This window comes from Camelus ferus, chromosome 11, assembly GCF_009834535.1.
Source record: "Camelus ferus isolate YT-003-E chromosome 11, BCGSAC_Cfer_1.0, whole genome shotgun sequence".
Taxonomy (NCBI): Eukaryota; Metazoa; Chordata; class Mammalia; order Artiodactyla; family Camelidae; genus Camelus; species Camelus ferus.
In genome coordinates this window covers 11,294,576-11,318,272 of record NC_045706.1, presented here as the reverse complement: position 1 = coordinate 11,318,272, position 23,697 = coordinate 11,294,576, and the positions used below count along the sequence as shown (strand labels likewise).

The window sequence follows — 23,697 nt, the reverse complement described above, 5'->3', positions numbered from 1 at the left end:
TGGGGTGGTGGGTGGTGGGTGGTGTGGTGTGGTTGTGTGTGTGTGTGTGTGTGTGTGTGTGTGTGTGTGTGTGTGTGTGTGTGTGAATATACAATCCCATGGTTGGCAAGAGTACAGACAGATGTTCAGTAAGCATATTTTGTTTGTCATTATTTATACAGGAAGGCTCGTCCAGGACAGAACCTGAAGGACGTCACTACTTAAGGGCTGGCGCAGGAAGAAGAGCCCTGAAAGAAGCAGTCAACAAGGCAGAAGGAAAACTAACTGCACTAAAGCAGAAAAGGGAGTGAAGTTATTTGGTGTGAGCGATCTCACAGGCCAGCTTTTGACATAAAAGTCACTATGGAAAGATAAAAGGTGAGGTAATAAAGGAAAGATAAAAGACCAGTTTATCTAAAACTAAATAATACAGCCCAATCTGTTATACATCCATTAGAATTTCACTTTAATCAGCTGAAAAATAACACCATTTACTTAAACAATCAAAACGTAATTAGTCATTTGAGATTTGAGTTCCTCTTCTGAAATAACCTGCTATCCTCTACAGAACAGTGGAGATTAACTGGTGTAAAATTTCACTCTGTACTTGCAAACCCATCAAGCACTCTCTAAAGCATCCATCTGCTTTTCTGAAGACCAGAGTTTTACCTGGCTTGACAAACGGTCTCCAGGGACCAGGTCTCGAGTCATCGCTCCGTCTGGGAATCCGATCGTCATCAGCCCGTCTCGAGATCCGGTCGTCGTCCACGTTTCTCCAAGGCCCCCTGTCATCATCTGCACCGCGCCTGGAAATCCTATCATCATCAGTACTCCTCCAAGGTCCTCGATCATCATCCAACCCGCGCCTGGGACCCCGGTCGTCATCCATGCCCCGCCTAGGGCGATCGTCATCAGCGTTCCGCCAGGATGACCGCTCATCGTCCGCACCTCCTCTCCGCGGCCCCCGGTCCTCGTCCACCCCTCGTCTGGGTCCTCTGTCCTCATCGGCTGTTCGCCAGCTTCCTCTGTCCTCGTCCAGGCCTCGTCTAGGTGGTCTGTCGTCATCCGCGTGACGCCAGCTTCCCCTAGTCTTCATCGCCAATTCGTCTAAGAGGCCTGTCGTCATCAGCATTACGCCAGGAAGGCCGGTCATCGTCTGCCCCCCGGCGAGAGAACCTATCTTCATCTGGACCACGTCTAGGGCCTCTGTCGTCATCCATGCTGCGCCGGGGACCCCGATCGTCGTCTGGTCTAAGAGAAGATTCTCTCTCTTCGTCATCCCCCAAACGCCTTGGTCGATCTTCATCTCTTCTATGCAGCCTCTCTTCAACCCTACCTTCTCCGCGTCTCCACTCCCTACAGAGCAACAAGCCAAAAATCTTTTAAGAGTAAATTTTCTTCGAAGTACATGACCCTTTTGGGAAATATCTCACTCACTCTTAAAAGTCACTTCAGTCTAAACTCATTAACCTAACAGAGTATGTTCCAATTAAAAAAAAAAATCACACAAAATTGAAACCTTGTATCAACATAAACCAGTAAGGAGACAGCTGCCTTAAAAAGGTATCTCTGGTTTACAACAAGTACCTTATTTAGCAATTTCCAAATCTATTACTACAAGCTTTCAAAACTTAATTTCTGTGTAAGGGGTTATGACCAGCACTCTTACCTAGCACTAGCAGTCCTTTTAAAAGACGGTTTGATCTAACTTAATTCAAAGGACAAGAAAAATACATTATGAAATTGTTCATTTTTACTCTGAACTCAACACTATTAGTTTAATTAAAAAAAAAACTGAAGCCCATTTCTCAAGATGTTTGTAAGTCAGTAATTACATTAGCACTGAAGTGAACTATGAAAAACATACCAGTAATACACATGCATAAATTCACGGCTCTTTTTTCCCCACCCCAAAAATAAACTGTTAGAAAAACAGTAAGATATTAACAGGATCTATGATTATTTGGTACTATTTTCCTTAACGCTACTTACTTCTCTGGTGGGCCTCTTCTCCACTCAGAATCTGCTTCAGGTCCTTTTCTCCATGTGCCTTCTGAATCTCTATCTCCCCAACGAGAGTCCTATATTCACGGAAGTTAATAAGAGGCACTACATTGGCAACACTTACTACAACTACCAGTATTACCATTCAAGTGCTTTTGTACTTTACAGTAAACAATCTTAAGTTCTTAAATAAAAACAAGCTTTAAAATTCTGTTTCAGAACTTCTAGATCAGACTGATAGTACTGTGAAACTGGTGTTCTCATGTATTGCTGATGGCTTTATAAACTGATAAAACACCACTGGAAAGCAATTTGGCAGCATGCCCCTGGAACCATTCAAATTCTACAGATTTCCTTTGACCTAGAAATTCCCTTTTGCGAAAAAAAAGTCCAGTGCCCCAAAATGTACATCACAGTGGCAACTCAACAGAGGTGGAGCCAATGGACTGTCCAGTTGGGGATAGTTACATTATTTCCCTCTTCAAAATATTACATTGTCTTTGCAAATTATGGAAAGGTGTGAAGAGATACACACTCACCCTTAAGGTAAAAATGTAACTGGTACCACTTTTGTAATGGACAATGCACACAATCTTAATACAAACACCTCTGATACAGTGTGACTGATCCTACAAATGTAACCTGTGGCCACAATGGGACAAGTAAGAATACTCATGAAGACACAAATAATATCTAGGGGTGGAGTGGGAGAACTAAAATAAAAATCTAATGAAGTTGAGAATAAGTATGACCCCAAGTAGGTGAATAAAAGGATCTTTATTTAAATTTTAAAGCGTCTTGAAAACAAAATCCTCCAGAAGCAGCTGGTGAGAAGCAAGAGAGAAAAACAAGAATGGCCAGATCATGAGTCATCAGCCCTCAGCAGCTGCTGACTCTGAGCTGTCTCTTAAGATGGGAGTTGTTCTAAGAGACTTTCTCAAGTGGACCTTGTGGGAGAAGATATGAACTCAACTGTCGATGGTAACTTATGGTTACTACAATGGAGGGGACATCCACACCTAGAAGACGACAGTTCTCCCATCCTCCACACTCACTCTATAAATTAAACTCCACAAAGAATTCAAGTTAATCAGGTTTCACGGACAAATATTTGAACTTAGAAAAAGATTTTAGGGATGGCTATGACAGACATTAAACAAAAAAGAATTCTAAAAAACTAACATTATCACCAAAATTTTTAAGACAGTTGATAGATCAACAGCAGTAAAGGCCCTGCTGATGTATAAACAGAACAGGAATCTCAGAGAACCAGTCACAAAAGGACAAAGAGATGAAGACAGTAAGTGAAACATTAAGAGATAAAGAATAGGACATTTTTGAAAGGCCCAAATAAAGAAAAGGAGGGGGAAAAAAAATTCCCCTGAGTTAAGGAAATTCTATCTGCTCTAACCTAAGGAAATAGAAACCTGACTGACAGGGCACACATGTCAAAAAGGATGAGTAATAAAGACCATAAGCTTAGGCACCTAAACATGATTTGGTGAAATTTTTAAACCCTTTACCCTAATGACAGAGAAAATTCTAAAAGCTTTCATGGAATAAAGCAGACCATCTAAAGAAGTAACAAGACCAAGACTATTATCCTCCTTGCCCATATGTGACAGTGAGGGTAAGTCTCTAAACTTCTGAAGGAGGACGATTTTGAACTGGCTGGACCAATGTACCATTCACTGTTCAACTGTGAGAAACAAAACCTCTTTTGAGACATATCCAAGAATATTTGATAAAATACACAAAACAAAACAAAAATTATCTGTAAGGAGGAAAAGATGATCTACAATGGAAACATTTTAAACTAAATTATGTTTGCCAATACAGGTTGTAAAACTTAAATTAATTCTAAAGAGAGAGATAACATTGTTTTAATGGACTGGAGGCAATAAAACTTAAAGGCATGCTCAAAATTTTGTTTTGTTCTGAAGAGAGGAAAGAGTTCTCAAAATTTAGACTGTGAAAGTTTAGACTTTGAAAAAAAATAGATGGCAATCACTAAGAGAATACAGAAAAACATGAACAGAGAAAAATTCTTAAGCTTGGCTTAAAGAAATGAAGGGGTGGCAAGGATATGGAAGCAAATAAAAAGCTCCAAACCAAAGGTTAGGAATAAAACCAAATGTAGTATGTTACACCATGTTAAAAGTGAACAGGTAAAACTAAAGACTTTCAAACTGAAAGAGAAGAAGGGGTCCACAAAACAGTTAAACAGAAGGTCGAAAACAAACAAAAGGATGAACACAGATTTGCAAAAACTAAAAGAAAAAAATCTGTAACCCATAATCATGCAGTGATTTACCCCATTGTCTTCAGAAGATGAAGTAAATTAACAGGATGTAGCAAATTAAACACAATAACTCTGAATTCATACATACACACAGGACAACAAAAAAAGAATACTTATCCTACAGAAATTAGCAACAGGAGTTAACAAAACCAAAAATCTACCCACAGACACTATAAAACAGAAACTGAAGACCATACAGATAACTAACAACAGGTCCTCCAACAAAGAGAAGCATCTGATACAGGTGTGGGACAAATAAAGAAGCAGAGCAGGCAAGAAATCGTTACCTCTTACCTTAAAAAATAAGCATTATTTTATTTAAAGGGCAGCACGGGCACATCTCAGGAAAAAACGAAGAGCATGCAGGCAGATGTCACAAACACACGATAAAGTGTAACAGTAGCTCAGAACAGCTAGAGTACAGGTGACTGAGAAGAAAATGGTGACAGAAGAAGCTGATGAAAAAAGCAGCAAACCTAAAAGGCCTTGAATACTAAGGCATGTTTTCTGCCTTTGGCTCTAAGCAATGAGTACCAACCACAGGAAGGTCTGAAACTGCAGAGCAGGTGTAACAATCAAATATGCATTATGAGAAACCAAGCAGGCCACAACATAGAGGAATGCCCGAAGCTGGGGGAAGATTACGATCATGGAAAACAGTAAGACCAGTAAGTAATACAAGCAAAATTAAAATGTGAATTAAGGCAGGAACATAGGGACAGAAAGGAGGGAAGGGTGGATTCAAAACAATGTGATTAAGTGGTTAATAATGCCACCACCAACTAGGGAATTAGAGACAAAAGACAAAGGGGGTAACAAGGGTCAGTTTTGGACATGAGTGCATATTAAAAATAAAAATTTGGAGCAGCATTTGAATCACCTGGTAATCTTGTTAAAATGCAGGTTCTGATTCAGAAGGTTTGGCACTGGGCCTGATACTCTGCATTTCCAATAAGCTCCCATGGGATGTTGAATACTGCTGGTCCCCCAGATTCATCGGAGTATCCTCAGATCATCTTCCTAATTCATACCAACTCCTTTCAAGGAACCAAAACAGACCCCCTTCCATACCACTGTTATCTTTTGTCAAATACTTAAGTGTTTCACAGGATTAGTTCCTACCTGACAAGTATTCCAAACTGAAGTCCGTAAAATCCCAGCTTTGCTAAGACAAGTTTAATTCCACCCTACCCCCTTAGGAACCTCTGTCTTTGGGAAGATGAAACAATACTAGACTCTAGAAGAACAGACACGGACATGCATTAACAGGTGGGTCATGCAAGAGATCTGGCTGATAAACACACATCACATAGAAACAGCAATGTCTCTGCTTACCTTCCTAGAAAGTGCATCATCACCAAGTCTTCTCTCTTCCTCCCTACGACGTTCCCTTTCTTCAATTTCCAACTCCCTCTGGCGTTTTTTCCTTTCTACTTCTTCCAATTTCTTGACTCGCTCCTGATATTCTCGAAGTTCTTCCTCACGCTTTGCCCGTTCAGCACGCTCTCTCTCTTCTCGCTCTATATAACGTAATAGGTTACGAAGTGTGCCTCCTACCATACCCTTCCCCAAGTGCTAGACCTACTTTTCTGGTATTAAACAGACAGTATAATGTAGAAGGAAATTCCCTTTAAGAATTTTAAAATAATTTACTATCAGCTAAACTTGAATATCAGGAGACATTCAAGAAAACAAGTTTACGCCACTCAACACAACTAAAGTGATAGCAGAATCCCTCCCCGGTTCCTGAGCATCTGGGATGCCAGATAAAGGATCATTGGAGACTTCCATCTGGTATGTCTTCCTCAATAAATGTTAATATTATACAGAATACAGGGATAAAAATTAAAAAGCAGTATTAATTTTTCAAAGAACACCAAAACATGGAAATAAGCTGGCAGACAATGTAACATCCTCAGATATCAAACTGCAGAAAACTAAAAGTCAGGTTCTCAGAACCTGAAAACTAGCTACCTGTAGTTAAGCCAATGATCTTGGTCCCATGTTCCTCTAGCTTCTAAATAAGACTGTATAAACTGGACCTGACACCATCCTTGCCTTACCCTTCTACCTCGGTCCACACAGCTACCTTTTAGCATCTGTTCTTCTGCCCTCCTCTGCTCCTCCTCCTCTTTCTCCCTGTAGTAGGTTATTCTGCGTTCTTCTTTACGTTGCCTTTTACGCTCTTCCAAGCGATTATGTCTTTCTTCTGCTAACCTCTCTTCAAACTGTTTAAGTTTTTCCTATAATTGAATGGTTACCCAAAAAAAAGAAAGAAAATCCAATTTTTAAGAGCTGCAAACTGGCAGTAGATTTTATGTTTATAAAAGCATTGCAAGTTCTGTGGAACGATGGAAAGCAACCTTCCAGTATAAAAACCAGAATTTCCAAATGACCGAAGTTTTTCTCTCATGTCAAATTTTAAAAAATTTGAGGGGACACTATCTATATCCAGTGGGTTTATTTTTATACAGAATAAATCCAAATGATTAAATTAGAACCTAAGAGCAGGACACTTTGATCTAATTTTTTCCTTTCTGAATCAGAGTAAACAAACGTTTGTATCAAAAGCAAATTTTATGCAGTCCACTTTCACCTTCAGAAAAATTTGTTCATAGTGATGATTACTTAGCCTATGGAATATTTTCAAGATATCCCTATGAAAATATTATTTGAATGACCATTATGAATGTTATTAGCTCAAGACAGAATGTACCACCATGTTAAAGAAGAATTCTTAAGGCAAAACTAAGAAGCTTATGAATAAACAAACGTTTCCCTCAAACCAGTAAGTTTACCTCATAAACAGACTGTCGTGCTGCCTTGAGTCGCATTACAAATAAATCTCTGTCTTCGAGCATTCGTGACATTCGGTTCTTATGTTCAAGAGCCTTTTCCCGTTCCAGCTGCATCGTAGTAATCTGCAAATAAATGATACGAAGTTAAATTTCAAAGCATTCATTATGTGATTACTAATTTATCCCAAATTCCAAGCTCTTTTGCCCTTTTCAATTTTGAAATGTAAGTATCATGTGAGCCAACATGTCATGTCCCAAGGAAGACAATCAGGGGCCGGAGATGGATAAAGATGACTTAGGGCATCTCTAAGGAAGTAAGAGGAAAAACCAAAATGTATATGACAAAACAAAATAATAAATATCTCATGGTATATAATAAGCACTGTTGTTTAATTATTAAAGGCATTTTCTTCCTTGAAAACTGGAGGTGTTTTTAACTGGAGGTTAAGGTAGAATGAAGCAGGATGAACTACTGATGTAAGAAAGCTTTTCGGGGGGTGGAGGGGAACAGAGTGCATACTTAGCATGCATGAGGTCCTGGGTTCAATTTCCAGCACCTCCATTAAAAATAAATAAAATAAAATAAATCCTAATTACCTCTCCCCTCCAAACTAAACCAAACCAAACAAGGAAAGAGAGAGAAAGCTTTTCCTTTTGGCTCCCAGGGAAACAAAGGCTTCAGGGCACAATGCAGCAGATCTCCAGTACTTTAGCTGGTCTCTAACACTGGTTTCTAATTTTATGTATTAAAAGAATTATCACACAAATACCAACTTCTAAAAAAAAAATTGGAAAAACTGGCAACACTAGGCCCAGAAAGACAACAATCCAATGGAGCCATGAAGAGGCTGCATTCTCCACACTGCAGCCACCACAGGTATGTGTTGTCTCTTGCCTGTGGTTATTTTTTTAACCAGAATGAGGTCACCTGTTTTTACTACAAATCTGTAAGCATTTGCAAACCTTACATTTGTATCATTAGATGAATACATATAATATAGACTAATAAAACTAAGGAAGGAGCTATTTAGTCACAAAAGACCACAGATTGTGTGATTCCATCTGTAAGAAATATTCAAAATAGGATTATTTAGAGACAGAAAGGAGATTACTGGTTGCCACAGGCCAAGGGGATGAAGAGAAAATGGAGAATGACTGCTAGTAGGTCCAAAGTTTCTTTTGAGGTATGCTCTAAAATTAGACCATTGCACAATTCTCTAAATATACTAAAACCATCAACTGCACACTTTATTGGTGAATTATGTGGCATGTGAATTGTATCTCCACAAAACTGTTTTTTAAAAAATGAACTTTTCAACTGTCCTTTTTATTTTACAAGTTTCATTTTTTTAATCTCTATTCTGAAAATATCTATCCACCAATCTGTCAGTATGTAGCCATTAAAGCACCATTTCTGACAAAATACAAAAATCAAATTTGAAACCTTGGTTCCATTACTGGCAGAGGACTTAATTACAGCTTATAGTCTAAAATACTACAATTAAATGTAAAACTTACTCTTTCTTCTTCTTGCTGTTCCCAAAGATCCATGTCTTTAATTCTCTGTTCTTCATAAGCACTCTTAATCAAAGGGATTTCTTCTAAACGTTTAGCTCTTTCAAAATAGTCAATCTGAGTATCATGAAAACAAATGGTGTTAAAAAAAACTTTTAACTTGGCATGTGAAGTTTACCAGTCCTTTCATTTACCTTTTTTTCTTGATTCTTCAGGCGTTCCTGAAGTTCCTTCTTTTCTTTTTCCAGTTGTTCAACCTGCTTGGCCATGATGAAATCTGGATCCAATTCTTCAAGGTCCTGAAAAGTAATATAAATGCACCATAATTAATAACATTAAAGTGCAAACAGTCAATATGGAGCACCATTTCTTTCTAGAAACAAATTCTAAATTGCTTCTTTTTTAACAATGAGCAAATGCTTGTAATGGGTAAACTTAGGCAATATAAAAATGTTTTACAATAGCCTTATTTCCACTCGATTGTGGAGAAAAATTATGTAATCTTAATGCCTATTTCTTACTCCTCCATTCTACATATATCCAAAATCTAATTCAACAGTGGTTAAAAACTGTAGTCACTGAAAACAAATGCTTACTTCAGATTAAAGAACTAGCTGTATCAAAATGAGTGAAGTAACCGAATAACCAAAAATAAACCAATAAATGGTAAAGGGCTTTGCTTCTAAGAGACCTGAATAAAACTTAAAGTTTTTAATGCATAAGATACTACATACTTCAATATCAATATCTTTGAATGCTTTGGCACCCAGTTCTGTTTTCTTGATCTGCTCCAAACGCTCACGAACAGTTTTCTTTTTGATTTGTTCGTGTTCCTGTAAGATACGCTCCTTCTCTCTCTCCTTTGCTTCCTGTCGCAGCCTCTCTTCTTCAGCCTTCCGTACTTTCTGAAGTTCAGCTTCCCTCTGCTCCAGTTCCTCTTTCTCACGTTGAATATTCAGACTCTCAAGACGCTCTTTCCTTTCCTCAATTGTCTGACGGCGAGCCAAGATTCGCTGATGCTCTTTCCGTGAATTTTTAAGGTACGCAGTAACAGCCAACTGATGCTGTTCTTCTTTCTCTTGCTTCAAAAATAAATGCATCAAAAAAATTTTTAAGTGACACTCCATGGTATCAGACATCAAAACTATTAGTATATAATCCTGATGTATTACCATTACATGTATTTGCATTTAATAACAGAATGACATTATTCAAGCTACTGGTTCCCAGTATCAAATACTATGGCGCTCCTTCTATTCAGAGTCTTTAAGAGCAGGGACATAACTGAAGCACTTTTATCTGTCAGGCTCTTTTCTTTGAACCAAATTTACTTTAAAGTACTCAAGCCAAGGAGGAATACTAACAGATAACAGAGCTCACAAACAATAAACAACTTAAGCAGAGAGGAAAAGCCCAACCCCAGTGCTATCCGGAGAGTCGTCGTCCGTGGGGCCTGCTGTTGTCTGTGACAGTGCTCCTGTTCCCACACTACCTGTGCCGTGTATCTTCTACCCCGTGGAAGGCAGTGCAATGATCTGTGTATCTGATGAAGGCATTTGATAAAATACCCAAACTATCAAACACAACTGAAAAGGAAATATGTAATCAACCCCTTCTCTCAGACATTATCTCGAACCTTTTTGTTAAAGACATAAGGACCCTCAAAAATTCTGCAGTCCGTTTCTTCCAAAGATGCATACCAGTATATGAGCTGGCTTAATGACTTCAAGTGCTTTTGCAAGTACTGAGGACATGGCTGTCAGCTGATTTCTTATCTGTTCTGAAGGCATGCTTTGCAGATGAGGACCAATTGGAGCATCTTCTCGAGTAGCATAATTCAAATCAGATCCAAAACTAAGGGTCCGAGAGGTGTGGTCAATACGAACCTTTGAAAATTAAATGGTATTATCAATAGTTAAATCCATAAGTAAATATAGTCATTTGACAAAGGAATAACTTATGATTAAAATTTCAAATGAATGAGAAAAAAATTAAAGAATGTTAAATATCAAAGCTAGAAGATTCTTTCAATAAAGCCTCAAAATAGTGCCACTGTACCAAAAGATGAGAAACAAAGAACGTGTGCTTTTAGCCCTCAAAGGCCTCCAACCTCCGAGTCCTCCTGAAGCACCTACCTGCAGGTCACAGTGCCTGGCGGCATCTACTATGGCCCGTTCCAGTTGGAAAGCATCAACAAAAGGAACCAGAGAAGTCAAACGAGAAAACTCAATGCTCTGATAAATTTGTGCCACCTGTATAAGAAACACAAGGTTAGTAATAATAGCTATCATGTATTCAGCATTTTTTACATGGAGTCTCGTGACAACCATGGAAAGCAGAAATTATGCCCATTTTTCAAAGAAGAGAAACTGAAGCTCAGAGTATCTATATTAACAGCACATTGCTGGAGCTGGAGTTACAACCCAAGGCTGTCAACCCCAAATCCTATGTTTTGAATCATCACATAATCCTTTCAAATCTTAGTTTCATAAAACAAAAAAAGCCCTAAATGGTCATGTATTTGTAGACAGAGACCTGCTACTTACCAAATTCATCTGAACATTTAATAAAATTGTCCGAAGGAGACTGGCAGCATTACTATTTAGTTATACTGCTAATTAACCTCCAACTATTTATATCGCACATAAGAAATAACACTGCTCACATACACAAGAGAAAGCAGGTCAATGAAATGTGCACAAATACTTAAGTGAACATGTAACACATACCCCCTCCGCCAAGTAAAACAAAGAGATGACAAAACAGGAACATTAAGCTGTATTATAAACCATAATACTCAAATTTAAGTACGAGGTTGGACTAAAATATGTTAAAAGATTGACAATACTTAGGGAAAAAAGGCTATCTTGTTCACTACTGGTGAAAGTCTATAAATTGAATCTTTGAGGATCTGGTAAAGCTTTAAGTGTGCAGACTATGACTAATTCCACTTCTTAGCTACAGAAAGTCACACAAGTATGCTCACTGCTGCAACTTTTCCTATTAGCAAAAAGACTAAGATTTCCATCAACAGAGTTTGAATAAACCACAGTCCCTTTAGACAATGAAAAACTATGTAAGCATTAAAAGAAACGAGGTAAACATACATGGCTAACAAGGAAAAATATGCAAAGATAGTGGTCATCAAAAAAGGAGACAAAAACAGTTATGAATTATATAAAATAATTCTGTTTCAAATCAGATTAACAAAACTAATTTTTTGGGGGTGTGGATAGAATTTGAGGAGGCCTTCACTTTCTAGACCATTCCTAAATTTTTAGTTTAGTAATTTTAACAATCAAGGGAGAAATTCCAGTTCTCACATAAAACATTTTTTTTCTTTACCTGCTGCAGAAGCCGGAGTATGGTGTTGTTTTGCAGCTGTGGGACGTACTGTTGTAATTCTGGTTCCTTTTCAGGTTGTTCTCTAACCCAATTTAGAACCTATGAAATCCATTAAATTGAGAGAGATTATATTTTCTATATAACAGATACTGAAACATTTGCGAAACTTTTCAATTTTCTTAACACAGAAAACCATCACATAAAGCAGAAAAAACACAAAATGTAATAATATGAAGCTATTGATTCTTGTCTGAAGGTGACTGACAGCAATGGCTAAATTAGTCATGCTGCTAATTTACCTCCAAAGGTTTATTTAGCACATCAGAAATATCTTTTCTCTTGACATAGAGAAAAAAGACAATGAAATGTGCACTGAATTCAAACACATAGGAAAACACTTCTCTCTGAACAAATATAAGTATAACCTAAAACTACAAAAGGGCTGGCTACATGGTAATATAATCAAAGCTTACCTTTGTGACTCTCTCACAGAGTTTTAGTGGGTTAAATTCAACTTCCAGCCAATTGTAAAGGTCTTTTACTTCTGGGACAACATACTGTAGCACGTTGAATCTAACCTACAGTAAACAGAAGGTTTAACTGCTGAAGGTATTTTTCAACTGGGATTCTGAACTGATCATAGTTAAAGAAAAATATAAGACTGGAAATCTGGGAAATGACTGAAAGATTATCAAGCCTCAACCTCCTTTAAATTTACCAAAGAGGCATCTAGGACCTTTATGTTGAGTCTCTTGCCCCAAATTATGTAGCTCCCTATAGTGAAACCCCACAAGAATTTAAAAAGAAAATAAAAACTCATCAACACAATCAATAAAATATTTACAAAGACAAGTTGTGTGGCCAATACAGACTAACTTATTATTAGTAACAAATAAACTACCAGAAGTAACAAGTAACTATCACACACAAGTTATCACAGCACTACTTATAATCGCCCAAACTCAAAACAACTTTGGACACACAGGGATAGGTTTACATATTATATAGAAATGGTCAGAAAAAGAACAGCTACATTCAACACATGAATAAATTTCACAAATGGTGAGGAAAAGAATTTCACGTATTATTCCATTTATATGAAATCCAAATTTCACATAAAATATACAAGCAGGCAAAATTAATCTGGTGTTATTAAGTCAGGACAGTGGCTATTCTTGGGGGAAATGGGAAAGTGGTGACTGGAAAGGCCTTTGGAGAATTTACCCAATTACATTCTATGATTTTTACTTTTTAAAGAAAGTCATAGTTTGATAACATTTTAAGTTCTTATTTGAATAGACTAAACTTCCTTTCACAATAAAGATGCCGCTTGCATAACCTGCCTCACAAAGGAGACAAAAAAGTGGCATAATTTTATAAACTCCGAAACTGCTCATAAGCAAATCCTCTCTTACCTACGGCTCTAACTGTATGTAACGGCATGTGACCTTTATCCTTCACTTGTTGGGATCTGCTAACCCAAAAAGAAAAACTGCAGCGACATAACAAGACTCCAAAGCACAGGGTATGTACCCACTACAGACCAGGTTCCAAACTGAGGCAACTGCTGGCAGCCTCCATCTCCGAGAGGACGTCCAGACACTTGAGCACCCTAGTCTAACTCCAATCCAAAATGGGTACATGACTGATGCCCTACAACATATGAATACTTTCCTTGTCAGTGCCCTTACATCTTTTTCAAAATAAGATGTGATATAAGCATTCAAATAAAATTTCCCTAGCCCTAATTTCATTCCTATCTAGAAATTATTCTAGATTTTCCATTTAGCACCCTTTCCAAATAAAGAATATGCTGATAGGCTACCATAATTTATTGAAGCATATTTCTCTCTAAAATTAATAATAAACTGGCTTTCTAATCTAATAATCTTTTATGAACTTGATTAATTTGAGTCTGTTCCTTAGATATTGAAATCATTCTTTTGGTGATTATGAATTCAGTTATTTGCATCCAAAGCTCAGGTCTCAACCTTGGACATACGGTGAACTCATTAAAATTTATAAAATGCCTCTTGGCAGTCAACTTATTTACTCACCTGGTACCAACCAGTATCCTCCTTATAAACTTAAACACTTATCTATGGGCACAATGAGGATTCTAATCAGGATGTCCCAGCTACCGACCTTGATTCCACCAACACTGAGCCCTGAATCAGTATCACAACAGATCAACTTTAACATGAGTGGCATGTACAGACATGGGCTCAAGAGATATGAATTACACTTCCAATTTGTTTTCAGTATTAAAAAAAAAAATTAAGACATATTTACTAGGAAGATCTCTTCCTAAACACAATGCTGTTTTTATTACATTTAATCCTATTTCAGTCCCATAAAAACCTGTCTAAACACAAAGTTGATTTTCGCAAGTGGCAGCAGAATAAAACAAGGAGGCATACAAAGAGAGAGAAATACTACTTTAGAGATTAAATCTTTGCAAAAGTTGCCCACAGAAGGAATCTGCCTTGCTACTATAACAGAGAACTATGCAACAGGAGAAAACTGTTGCCATTTAGAAAATGTATTCATTTTTACCTAAATTGATTGATTCTGTCAGAAAAGTAAGGCCTATCTGTTATCTCTAGTAACTGTCCCTCTGTTTCTCTTGTCCTAAAGTAATTTGCTGAAAGTGTATCACAATAACCAGTAAGTCTGACTATCGCGAATCAGAATCCCTAACATCTAAGCTCCTCTAGAGTGCAAATGCCATGTATCACTTGCCCAGCAAGAACAGACTCGCATGACGAATTTCCACTGAATTAAAGATTCCAACGTAAAACACTGTGAAGATACATAAGCCTTAGGTTCCATATTTTGAAAATTAGTATATACAGTGGGTAAAACATAGAAAAGTGCATTTTAAAAAGCACTTCACACACAATTTCAGTGCACAGCCCTGATTAAAAACCAATGCCTTAGCAACAGACAATGAAAGTTTAAAAGAGAAAAAAGTTGGAAGTATTCAGCTGTCCAGAATTGGGCTTAATCTACTTCACATTCCTCCCTAGCCGTATCCGAGTAACACCTGTCAGCTTGGTGTTTTCCTACAGCCCCTGAAACAAGCCATGAACCTTCCTGCCCATCGTTACTTCCACTCTCACTACTCCTCTGAGCTAGTCCAAGTCTCATCATCAAATTTAACTCCAGCTGAGACGAATCACCTCAACTGAATACGATGCTGACTTACACCAGTGGTTCTCAAACTTGTCCGTGCATCAGAAAGCCCTGGCAGTGCAATGGAATTTCCAGCATGTCATCATAAATCATAAAATCTAACCAGACAGCTTTCTGTTTAAAGCCATCAGAATACTAAACTTATACCAACCATGTCATTAATAAGGCCAATCCGCGTTGGTGGAGCCTGCAGGCCTAGCAGTGTTGCCAGGCGACGCTGTTTTTCAACTATAATGCCGTCCATATCCAAAAGTCGAGCAATGTCAGTACGTTCAGGGGTGATAGGGATGGAAAGAGTGGCCAGAAGAACTCTAGTAGACATTCTGGAGAATAAAGTTACAATCTGTTAAATCTATAAATATTACTCAATAAGCAGAAAGACATTTCTCTTTAATCATCTAGTAAAATATGCCAATGACAGAATACGCACACCACCATGGGGACCTGGACTCATAAATATTATTCGTCAAAGCATGGGATTAATGAAAAGATTACTTTAATTTCTTTAATTACATTGTATTCCTTTAATTAATTTAATGTCTTTCTTTTGAGCTATGCTAAAAGGAATACTTCATCTACCCACTTAGTGTGGTCAATGTTGTCTAGCTACAGAAAAAGACTAGAGGTTAAAAAGGCAGAAGACACATCTGTATACCCCACACTTCCTTACAGAAACAATTAAGGCAGCTTTTAAAACTGAGGAAAATGACAATAAGAAAGGGGGTAAATTACAAAGAACATAAGTGAACACAATTATGGGAGACGCGGGCCAAAAGCTAAATTTTATCTTCCGTAAAACAAAAGAGGAGAAGTCAGGTTGAACTTAGAGCACCAAAGGACACTAAGGATTGTGGGCTCTGGAGCCAAAGAGTCAAGGGAAAGAATCTGAGCTTCACCATTTCCAAGGCTGGGACCTTAGAGGCAAGATACTTAATTTTCTGGGTCACAAGATTGTTGTAAAGATTAAGGAAAATAACACACACAGAGCAATTAACGATTATGACGGTACTCTCACAGTAGTAATGGGAGAGCATAAAAACACTTTAAAGAAAATCAAGTTTTTCATATCCTAAACAGACATGGATCACGTAAGAGGTAGTGAATGACCTAATGAGCACTGTCCTCAAGAGTTTCCAATAATAACTCAGCCATAAAAAATAATGAAATAGTGCCATCTGTAGCAACATGGATGGAGTTGGAGACTGTCATTCTAAGTAAAGTAAGCCAGAAAAAGAAAGAAAAATACCATATGATATCACTCATGTGGAATCTAAAAAAAAAAAAAAGACAAACGAACTTACTTTACGAAACAGAAACAGATTCACAGACATAGAAAACAAGCTTATGGTTACGGGGTGGGGGGTGAGAAGGGATAAATCAGGAATTCGAGATTTGCAGATACTAATATATATAAAATGGATGGCAAATTCATACTGTATAACACAGGGAACTATATTCAGTATCTTGTGGTAACCTATGAAGAATGTGAAAACAAATATATGTATGTTCACGTATGACTGAAGCATTATGCGGTACGTGAGAGATTCACACAACATTGTGAACTGACGACACTTCAATAAATACATATATATATATATAAACAAAGTTTCAAAAAATATATACCAGAAAAATTCATTTAGTTGGTTCCATGCATTGCTGTAAAGCTACAATTTGGTGTACATAGTTCTACTAGAGGCCAAAATAACATGGTCTGCCAATAAGAGATGGTATGTGAGTTACCTAAGTCCAACTGAAATGTGTAATAAAAACCAAACATAACTGAAAGAAAAGTATGCAATGTTAAAAAATAAAATGGTCTTTAGATTATTAGGTTATAGACTACATGTATATAAAAAATGCACACACCAAATACTCTATAGTTAGGAAAAAGTTACTCGATAGAAGTATTCATTTTTTCATCTAATTAGCTCTTAGATTCTAAATACCTGTATGTAGGATAGAAAGCTCATACCTTAACACTGTCTTTAATATTCCATTTTTTCAATTGGAGAGTTGGTTATCAGATAAAAGATAGCTACTGAAGACGAAGACTACTGCCCAAGAACAATGCCTGGAGACACTTTTGGTAGTTACAACTAGAGAGATTGCTAATGGCATCCAGTGGGTAAACCAGGGATGTTGCTCAAGACCCTAAATGCACAATCCCCCACAACAAAGATTTAACTAGCCCCAAACATCAGTAGTGCAGAGATTGAGAAACCCCAACCTAGAAAACACTACCATGCCACTTATAAGATATTCCTTTCATAATTTCAATACTATTCACCGGTAATATTCTTACCTTTGCATCTCTTCTTGTGTAAGATTCTTTCTCATTTCTCTAGATAGATGGTAAAGACGATGGAGCGTAGATGCATGAAAAAGAGCGTTTCCAGATTTCCAAAACACAGTTGAGACTTTGTTATAGTAATTTGCCATCAACTGAGGTTTGGGTGGTTTTTTAGACAAGGAGAACAGCCCATGAATATCTTCCACAGCTTTGAATGCTTCCTAAAATTAGTGGTATAAATCATAGTCAGTGCATTCTAAACAACAACAACAAAAATCTAACTCAAAATCTCTTTATGAAACTTAAAACACAGAACACTTAAGAACAAACGTGGCAAATAAAATGACTTCATGTGTGGTTTTTTTATTCATCTTTTAATTTATTATCTGATATAGTTCAGAAAAATGTCACAACTACAAAAATACTAAATCCTGGGTGGGGGGGCGCCCTCAGTGGTAGAGTGCGTGCTTAGCCAAGTTCCTGGATTCAATCCCCAGTACCTTCATTAAAAAATAAACGGACCTGATTAGCCCCCAAACACATCCAAACAAACCAAAAAAGAAAAACAAAACAAAACAAAACAAACAAAAAAAACCTTAAATCCTTAAACTTCTTAAACTGCACAAACCTAAAACAAGGTGTGTATTATCAGACCACTTGAGGGAATATATTATAAAAATCTGGAACAATGTAAAACACAATATAGAGGTTATTTCTGAGTGATAAGATAATGAAGGATTATTTTCTTCCTTTAATTCATCCATTTTTTTCCTATACTAAATGTTTACTTGTCTTCTACAGAACTTTTTTTTTCTTCTTTAGTTAATCAAGTACTATTTTAAGGGTGTCCCTACAGAAAAGGAAAATATTATGAGGAGAGAGCAGGAAATCACATTTTCACTTGGCTGAAAAACTACCCATTTTTGGTTTCTTACTTTGCAATTTCAATTACATTTGGGGAGGGTGGTGTCAAATATATAAAAACAAGTTATGACTACAAGATCATGCGAAAGAAAATGTCTTTGCAGAATTCTTAGAGTAAGAAGGCCATGTTGAGGACAAGATTCCCAACACTACTGAGCTCTCCAATGTAGGATACTCGCCGTGCACGCTGACTAAGCCAAGGCAGCACTGAGAAACCCAGAACCTAGCGCAGCACTTCTCCAACTATCTGCAGTAAGGGGCAAATCTGTCTTTGTAATTTCTAACCTGTCATCACCAATACTTTTATAAAATACAATAAAATTACTATAAAAATAAATCGGACAAACACTCAGATTTTTAAAATATGAGTAAACCGACACAAAACTACCATGAAATTGTCACTTTAAAAATTTCGTACATGCATAGTCTATACTTATTTCATCACCAGGCACTAAGCCACACTTTCAGCACAAAAAAATGAACCAAGTCTGAACAAGATTACATGACTTGGCTCAGAATTGACACCAGGCATTTAGAACCAAAATACCTGAGATTTCCAATCCAGAACTCTTCCTACTCTATCAGACAACCTTAAATTCATCACCCATCTATTGAAATTAACCAACAGATACCCAGATGCAAATACTTATTAAGAAAGAAAAAAACAGTAAAATGAGCTGTTATTACTACAAATAAAAGCTAATAGTTCACAACATACCTGCCACAATTCCATGCTGATAGCACTGTCCAACTGAACAAGCCTGGTCTCCAAATGCATGGACTGGCTCTCTGGATTATTAAGATTGACTTGCTGTACTTTGGTTATGGTGGCGTTGAATCTGAGACAAGTGCATTCTCAAATTGTCACACAGCTTACGGAATTCAGCCTTACGGGTATATTGGAGGCAGAATTTGAAAGCTGTAAGCATAATCGTAAAATAATTAGGTAATTTAATTTCCACCATCAAATTAAGTATTTGAATAAGTTTTATTTCAACAAGATTTACCAAACTCACCATCAGTCTTTAGAAGTGACCTGTGTCATAACTCACTTCATGTGCCCTACCACCTTTTTAGACATTTTCATCAGTCCTGATCTAGGACTAAAATATGGTTCTGGGAGAGTTTATAAATGGGAAGATATTCAAGTTTAGGTCTAAGAGGGAATCACCTTTCAAACACTTACCACTTCAAATCCTAAAAGAACAAAAAAATTCTGGTCTGAAGTACAATGAACTTTGTTACCTAATTTACATAGAAAGCAAAAAGCTTCTGCACTAATTAAAACTGAGTAACACAAATTTGGGATTTATGGTAACCTAATTTCAACTGTGTACACAGATATAAGTGTAAATGAACTACTTGCTCCATCATTAAAATACAAAGTAATTTTCTACTGTCATATATGCAATACTAGAGTAACATTTTTGGATATCCTCTGTCCTTCCCTTAAGAAAGAGTATTTCTACTTCAACAGGTCTAAAACAAAGGGATGCAGTTTAACTTCAAGTTATGCTTTATCTCAACTGTTATCAAAACCTCCTAGTTTACTTGTGTTAAACGCAAATTCACATATGCTAGCCACGTGAGCAAAACAAAACACAGATCCTAAGACTCCAAGTAAAATATTCTTAGTCACAAAGTCACTTAAAATTTGAATAAATGAATGCCAATTATCCCCATATTAAAAAGAATGGCAACACAAGCGTGTTCTTAAGGCCAAAATAAGAAAAACCAAGAGCCACTCTCAAGTCACATATAGTTAAAAGGCTGAGGGGAAAAAAGGCTGCATTGACAGCAAGGTAAGTGACAGTAAGGCAAAGAGACAAGATTAGGAACAGACTTAACACAGTTCTTCAGACTAAAAGTGCACGCAGTGTTAACTACTAAGTACTTTTTATGATGATCCTGAGTCATCAAGGTTTAGTTCTATATACAGTAATACTGTTTAAGAAAGGAAAAATGTATTTTTCATAGAATTACGTAAGTTTTCAGGAGCTTAAAAAGACCTTAGAAACCCAGTGTATGGTTAAGAAGCTTGCCTAAGAATATGCAGTGGAGTCAAAAGTAGAACTCAAGTTTACCAGAAAGCAATCAAAAAGTTCAAAAAGTTAAGTTTATCCTTTCAGTCACTTGGAAAATTCCAAAATGACTTTAAACGGTCTTTCAGACATCAGGGGAATACATTCCATATAGAACTAATAAAATAAATTTCTTACAATCACTTATTTAATATTCAAATGAATGCTAATCATGTTCCAATAAGAATAAAAACTATGTAAAATAAGTACAATGGAGAAAATGTTACCTTTAACAGTTAATCTTTTGCAAAATCTATCCTTTAAGTCAACGTTTCAAGTCAGTTCTTGTTTTACCTTGTTGGGCAATATCATGGTAGAGACGCTCCACTCTAGAATTGTTTCGAAGAAGGTCCAAACACTGTCTGTATGATTCCCACAGGAACTTAACCCATGGAGTTAAAAGTAATCTGTCAGTACGATCCTGAGTGTCTTCACCACTTACAGCACTTAAGAGAACACTACAAAAATATTTTAAAACGTTGAAAACAATTTTAGACATGGTTTCCTACTTTGCCACTTGATTATAAAACAAAAACCAACAATGATCATTACAAAATAGTTCAAATTTTTCCTACAACTTTGGACTAAAGCTATCACTTAGTGTCGAAGTATTTGAATTTCCAATCTGTATTACAGCCCTTTAAGTTAGCATATACCCTCCTATCTAATAGCTGTAATTTTCCACTTCTATGAATTTTGAACAGTGCATGACTTTTGGGGGTTATCATACATTTAAAATTTCAAAGATAAGCATTCTTTCTAATAAACAGCTACTTCAAATGGGGATGATGGAGACACATGTAAAGAAAAACACTGAGAAAAATGTATTTAGCAATTTAACCCACATACCTCTCAGGGGTTTGAATATTATCCAGATCCTCTATATCTAAGACCATCTGCTGGGATTCTTCTTTAGCAGCTTCAGTTTTCTCCTCTGCCAATTTCAAATATGCCCTAACAACATCCTCTAGAGATTTGATGTTTACCTAACCAAAAAAATAAGTAAAATAAAAATAAAACACTTTTCCTAACAAACCATAAAGTATTGTAAAAGCAAATTTTATGATATAAAATACTAACTTTGAGAGGAAAGCTCCTCTGTAAATTAGAAGCACTTATTAATAGACACACATTATAACACGTTTTATATATAAATAATACTATGCATTAACATAATGTAAAGAAAATAGAAAATGCACCCAACAATGATGGATTATATATGATTTTAGTTTTTTGCACCCTTATATATTTCCCGATTTTCTATAATGATACTATTTCCATAATTTAAAAAGCGAGTTTGAAAAAGAAACTCAGCTGTCCATACCTGTTGACAGATGTTCTTATACTGGTATAATCCTTCTTTAGCCAAGTGGCTCTTGCGAAGATCCACACAAAGTTCCAAGTATTTCAACATAATTGGCTCGTGTATCTTCTGCCATGTTCTGTGTTTCTTACTTTTCATAACATCATAAAGAACATCCAAAGCAGGCTGCTTTTTGCCAACCTCAAGAAATTCTGGAAAAGTAATTCAGGAGAATTAAGATCAGTTATTTAGACTATACAAAAGTCTAAATCTTGCTTTCTAACTTGGCGGTTTTAATTTTTGAACCCGCCACCATCTCTTTTGAGGTCACATTTATTTTTTACTTCTAAAGCTACTCCAAAATTATCCAATAAAACAATGAAAAACTGTACTATCTTAAATACAGTCTACAGGTAAAACTAGATTTCACTCAATTCCTCTGTACCAATCATATTTAGGTTATTTTAAAGTTCCAGAAATTGAAATCATGAGGGGAAAAAAATCTTGCAAATGCAGAAAAGTATAATTTCAATCACAGTGATATGGCTGATTTTGTTATTTGTTAGTTTATGTTAAGACTTGAAGCAGAAAAAACACTAGATTGACCTTCTTCCTTTAAGATCAATTGACTATGTGGGTCTATTTCCGGACTCTCTTTTGATCGTTCTTTACTGATCTATGTGTCTAGTCTTTTGCCAATACCTGTTTTTTTTTATTATTGAAATAAAGTCAGTTTTCAGTGTTGCATCAATTTCTGATGTACAGCATAATGCTTCAGTCATACATGTATATATACATACATTCGTTTTCATATTGTTTTTCATTACAGGTTACTACAAGATAACTGAATATAGTTCCCTGTGCTAACACCTCACTGTCTTGATTACTGTAGCTTTATAGTAAAGTCTTGATATCAGGTAGTGTGAGTGCTCCAACTTTGTTCTTCAGTATTGTGTTGGCTATACAACATCTTTTGCCTTTCCACGTAAACTTTCGAATTAGTTTGTAGGTATCTCCAAACAGCTCACTGGGATTTTCATTTGGATTTTATTGAACTTATCTTTCAAGTTTGGAAGAATTGACAATAATATTTAGTCTTCCAACCCATGAGCCCGTAATATCGCTCCACTTATCTATCCTAGTCTAACCATGAGAAAGACATTAAGATGAATCCCAGTTGAGAGACATTCTACAAAAATACCTAACCAGTAATCCTCAAGACCATCAAGGCCATGAACAAGAACCTGTCACAACCAAGAGAAGCTAAGGAGGCGTGACAAGTAAATGTAATGTGGTATTCTGAATGGGACCCTGGTATGCAAAAGGAACATTAGGGAAAGCTGACGAAATATGAACAAAGCATGGACTTCCCTGAAAAACAATGTATCAGTACTGGTTCATTAATTGTGACAAACGTACCAACAGATATAAGATATTCATTAACAGGAGAATCTGCATGTGGTGTACAGGGGACCCTCTGCACTAGCTTTACAATAACTGTGTAAATCTTTAAACTTCTAAAATTAAAAGTTTATATTTCTAATTGGGAAAAAAAATTTTAGAATGAAGAGCAAAGAAATGTATACTCTTGAATTCTCCGCCTAAACCTGAAGGCATTCTGTGTGTGGCAACATTTCAAAATCAGTTCCAATCTTAAGAGTTTATGTATGTTGCTCCTTTCGAATTCAATCAAAAGTAAAGGCTCCTCTATCACATTATTTCTGACCAAGGTTAAAATTTATCTTGTTTTTTCTCATCTTTTATTTTCTTTTGTACAAATACTTAATAGACCGGGGAGGGGGTGGGTATTTTTCTGGTTATGTTCAATTTAAAATTCAGTAATCACAAAATTACACACACACACAAATCTTTCCACTGAACATCTGAAAAATAATTTAACAAAACTAAACTCTAGTTTACACTACAAAAAGTCATAAAACACTTCATCTCCATTTTTAAAT

The 23,697-nt window shown here is 36.4% G+C and overlaps 1 protein-coding gene and 2 non-coding genes across 3 annotated transcripts in view; all 3 read right to left on the bottom strand.

Annotated features, from left to right (window-relative positions):
* Window positions 1-23,697, bottom strand: part of EIF3A (eukaryotic translation initiation factor 3 subunit A) — a 32,666-nt gene that overhangs the window by 4,764 nt on the left and 4,205 nt on the right. Inside the window, 20 exon segments of the mRNA XM_032490794.1 lie at window positions 649-1,066; window positions 1,068-1,335; window positions 1,972-2,060; window positions 5,621-5,805; window positions 6,375-6,528; window positions 7,084-7,206; window positions 8,602-8,715; window positions 8,793-8,897; window positions 9,333-9,680; window positions 10,299-10,484; window positions 10,734-10,850; window positions 11,944-12,042; window positions 12,417-12,521; window positions 15,290-15,461; window positions 17,441-17,649; window positions 19,071-19,160; window positions 19,162-19,271; window positions 20,728-20,891; window positions 21,283-21,419; window positions 21,758-21,948. Coding sequence (XP_032346685.1) covers window positions 649-1,066; window positions 1,068-1,335; window positions 1,972-2,060; window positions 5,621-5,805; window positions 6,375-6,528; window positions 7,084-7,206; window positions 8,602-8,715; window positions 8,793-8,897; window positions 9,333-9,680; window positions 10,299-10,484; window positions 10,734-10,850; window positions 11,944-12,042; window positions 12,417-12,521; window positions 15,290-15,461; window positions 17,441-17,649; window positions 19,071-19,160; window positions 19,162-19,271; window positions 20,728-20,891; window positions 21,283-21,419; window positions 21,758-21,948 — 3,384 coding nt within the window.
* On the bottom strand, window positions 11,169-11,298 carry LOC116667437. Its single transcript, XR_004324312.1, has one exon. It is a non-coding gene; the product is annotated as a small nucleolar RNA SNORA19 (small nucleolar RNA).
* Window positions 12,188-12,316, bottom strand: LOC116667375. Its single transcript, XR_004324264.1, has one exon. It is a non-coding gene; the product is annotated as a small nucleolar RNA SNORA19 (small nucleolar RNA).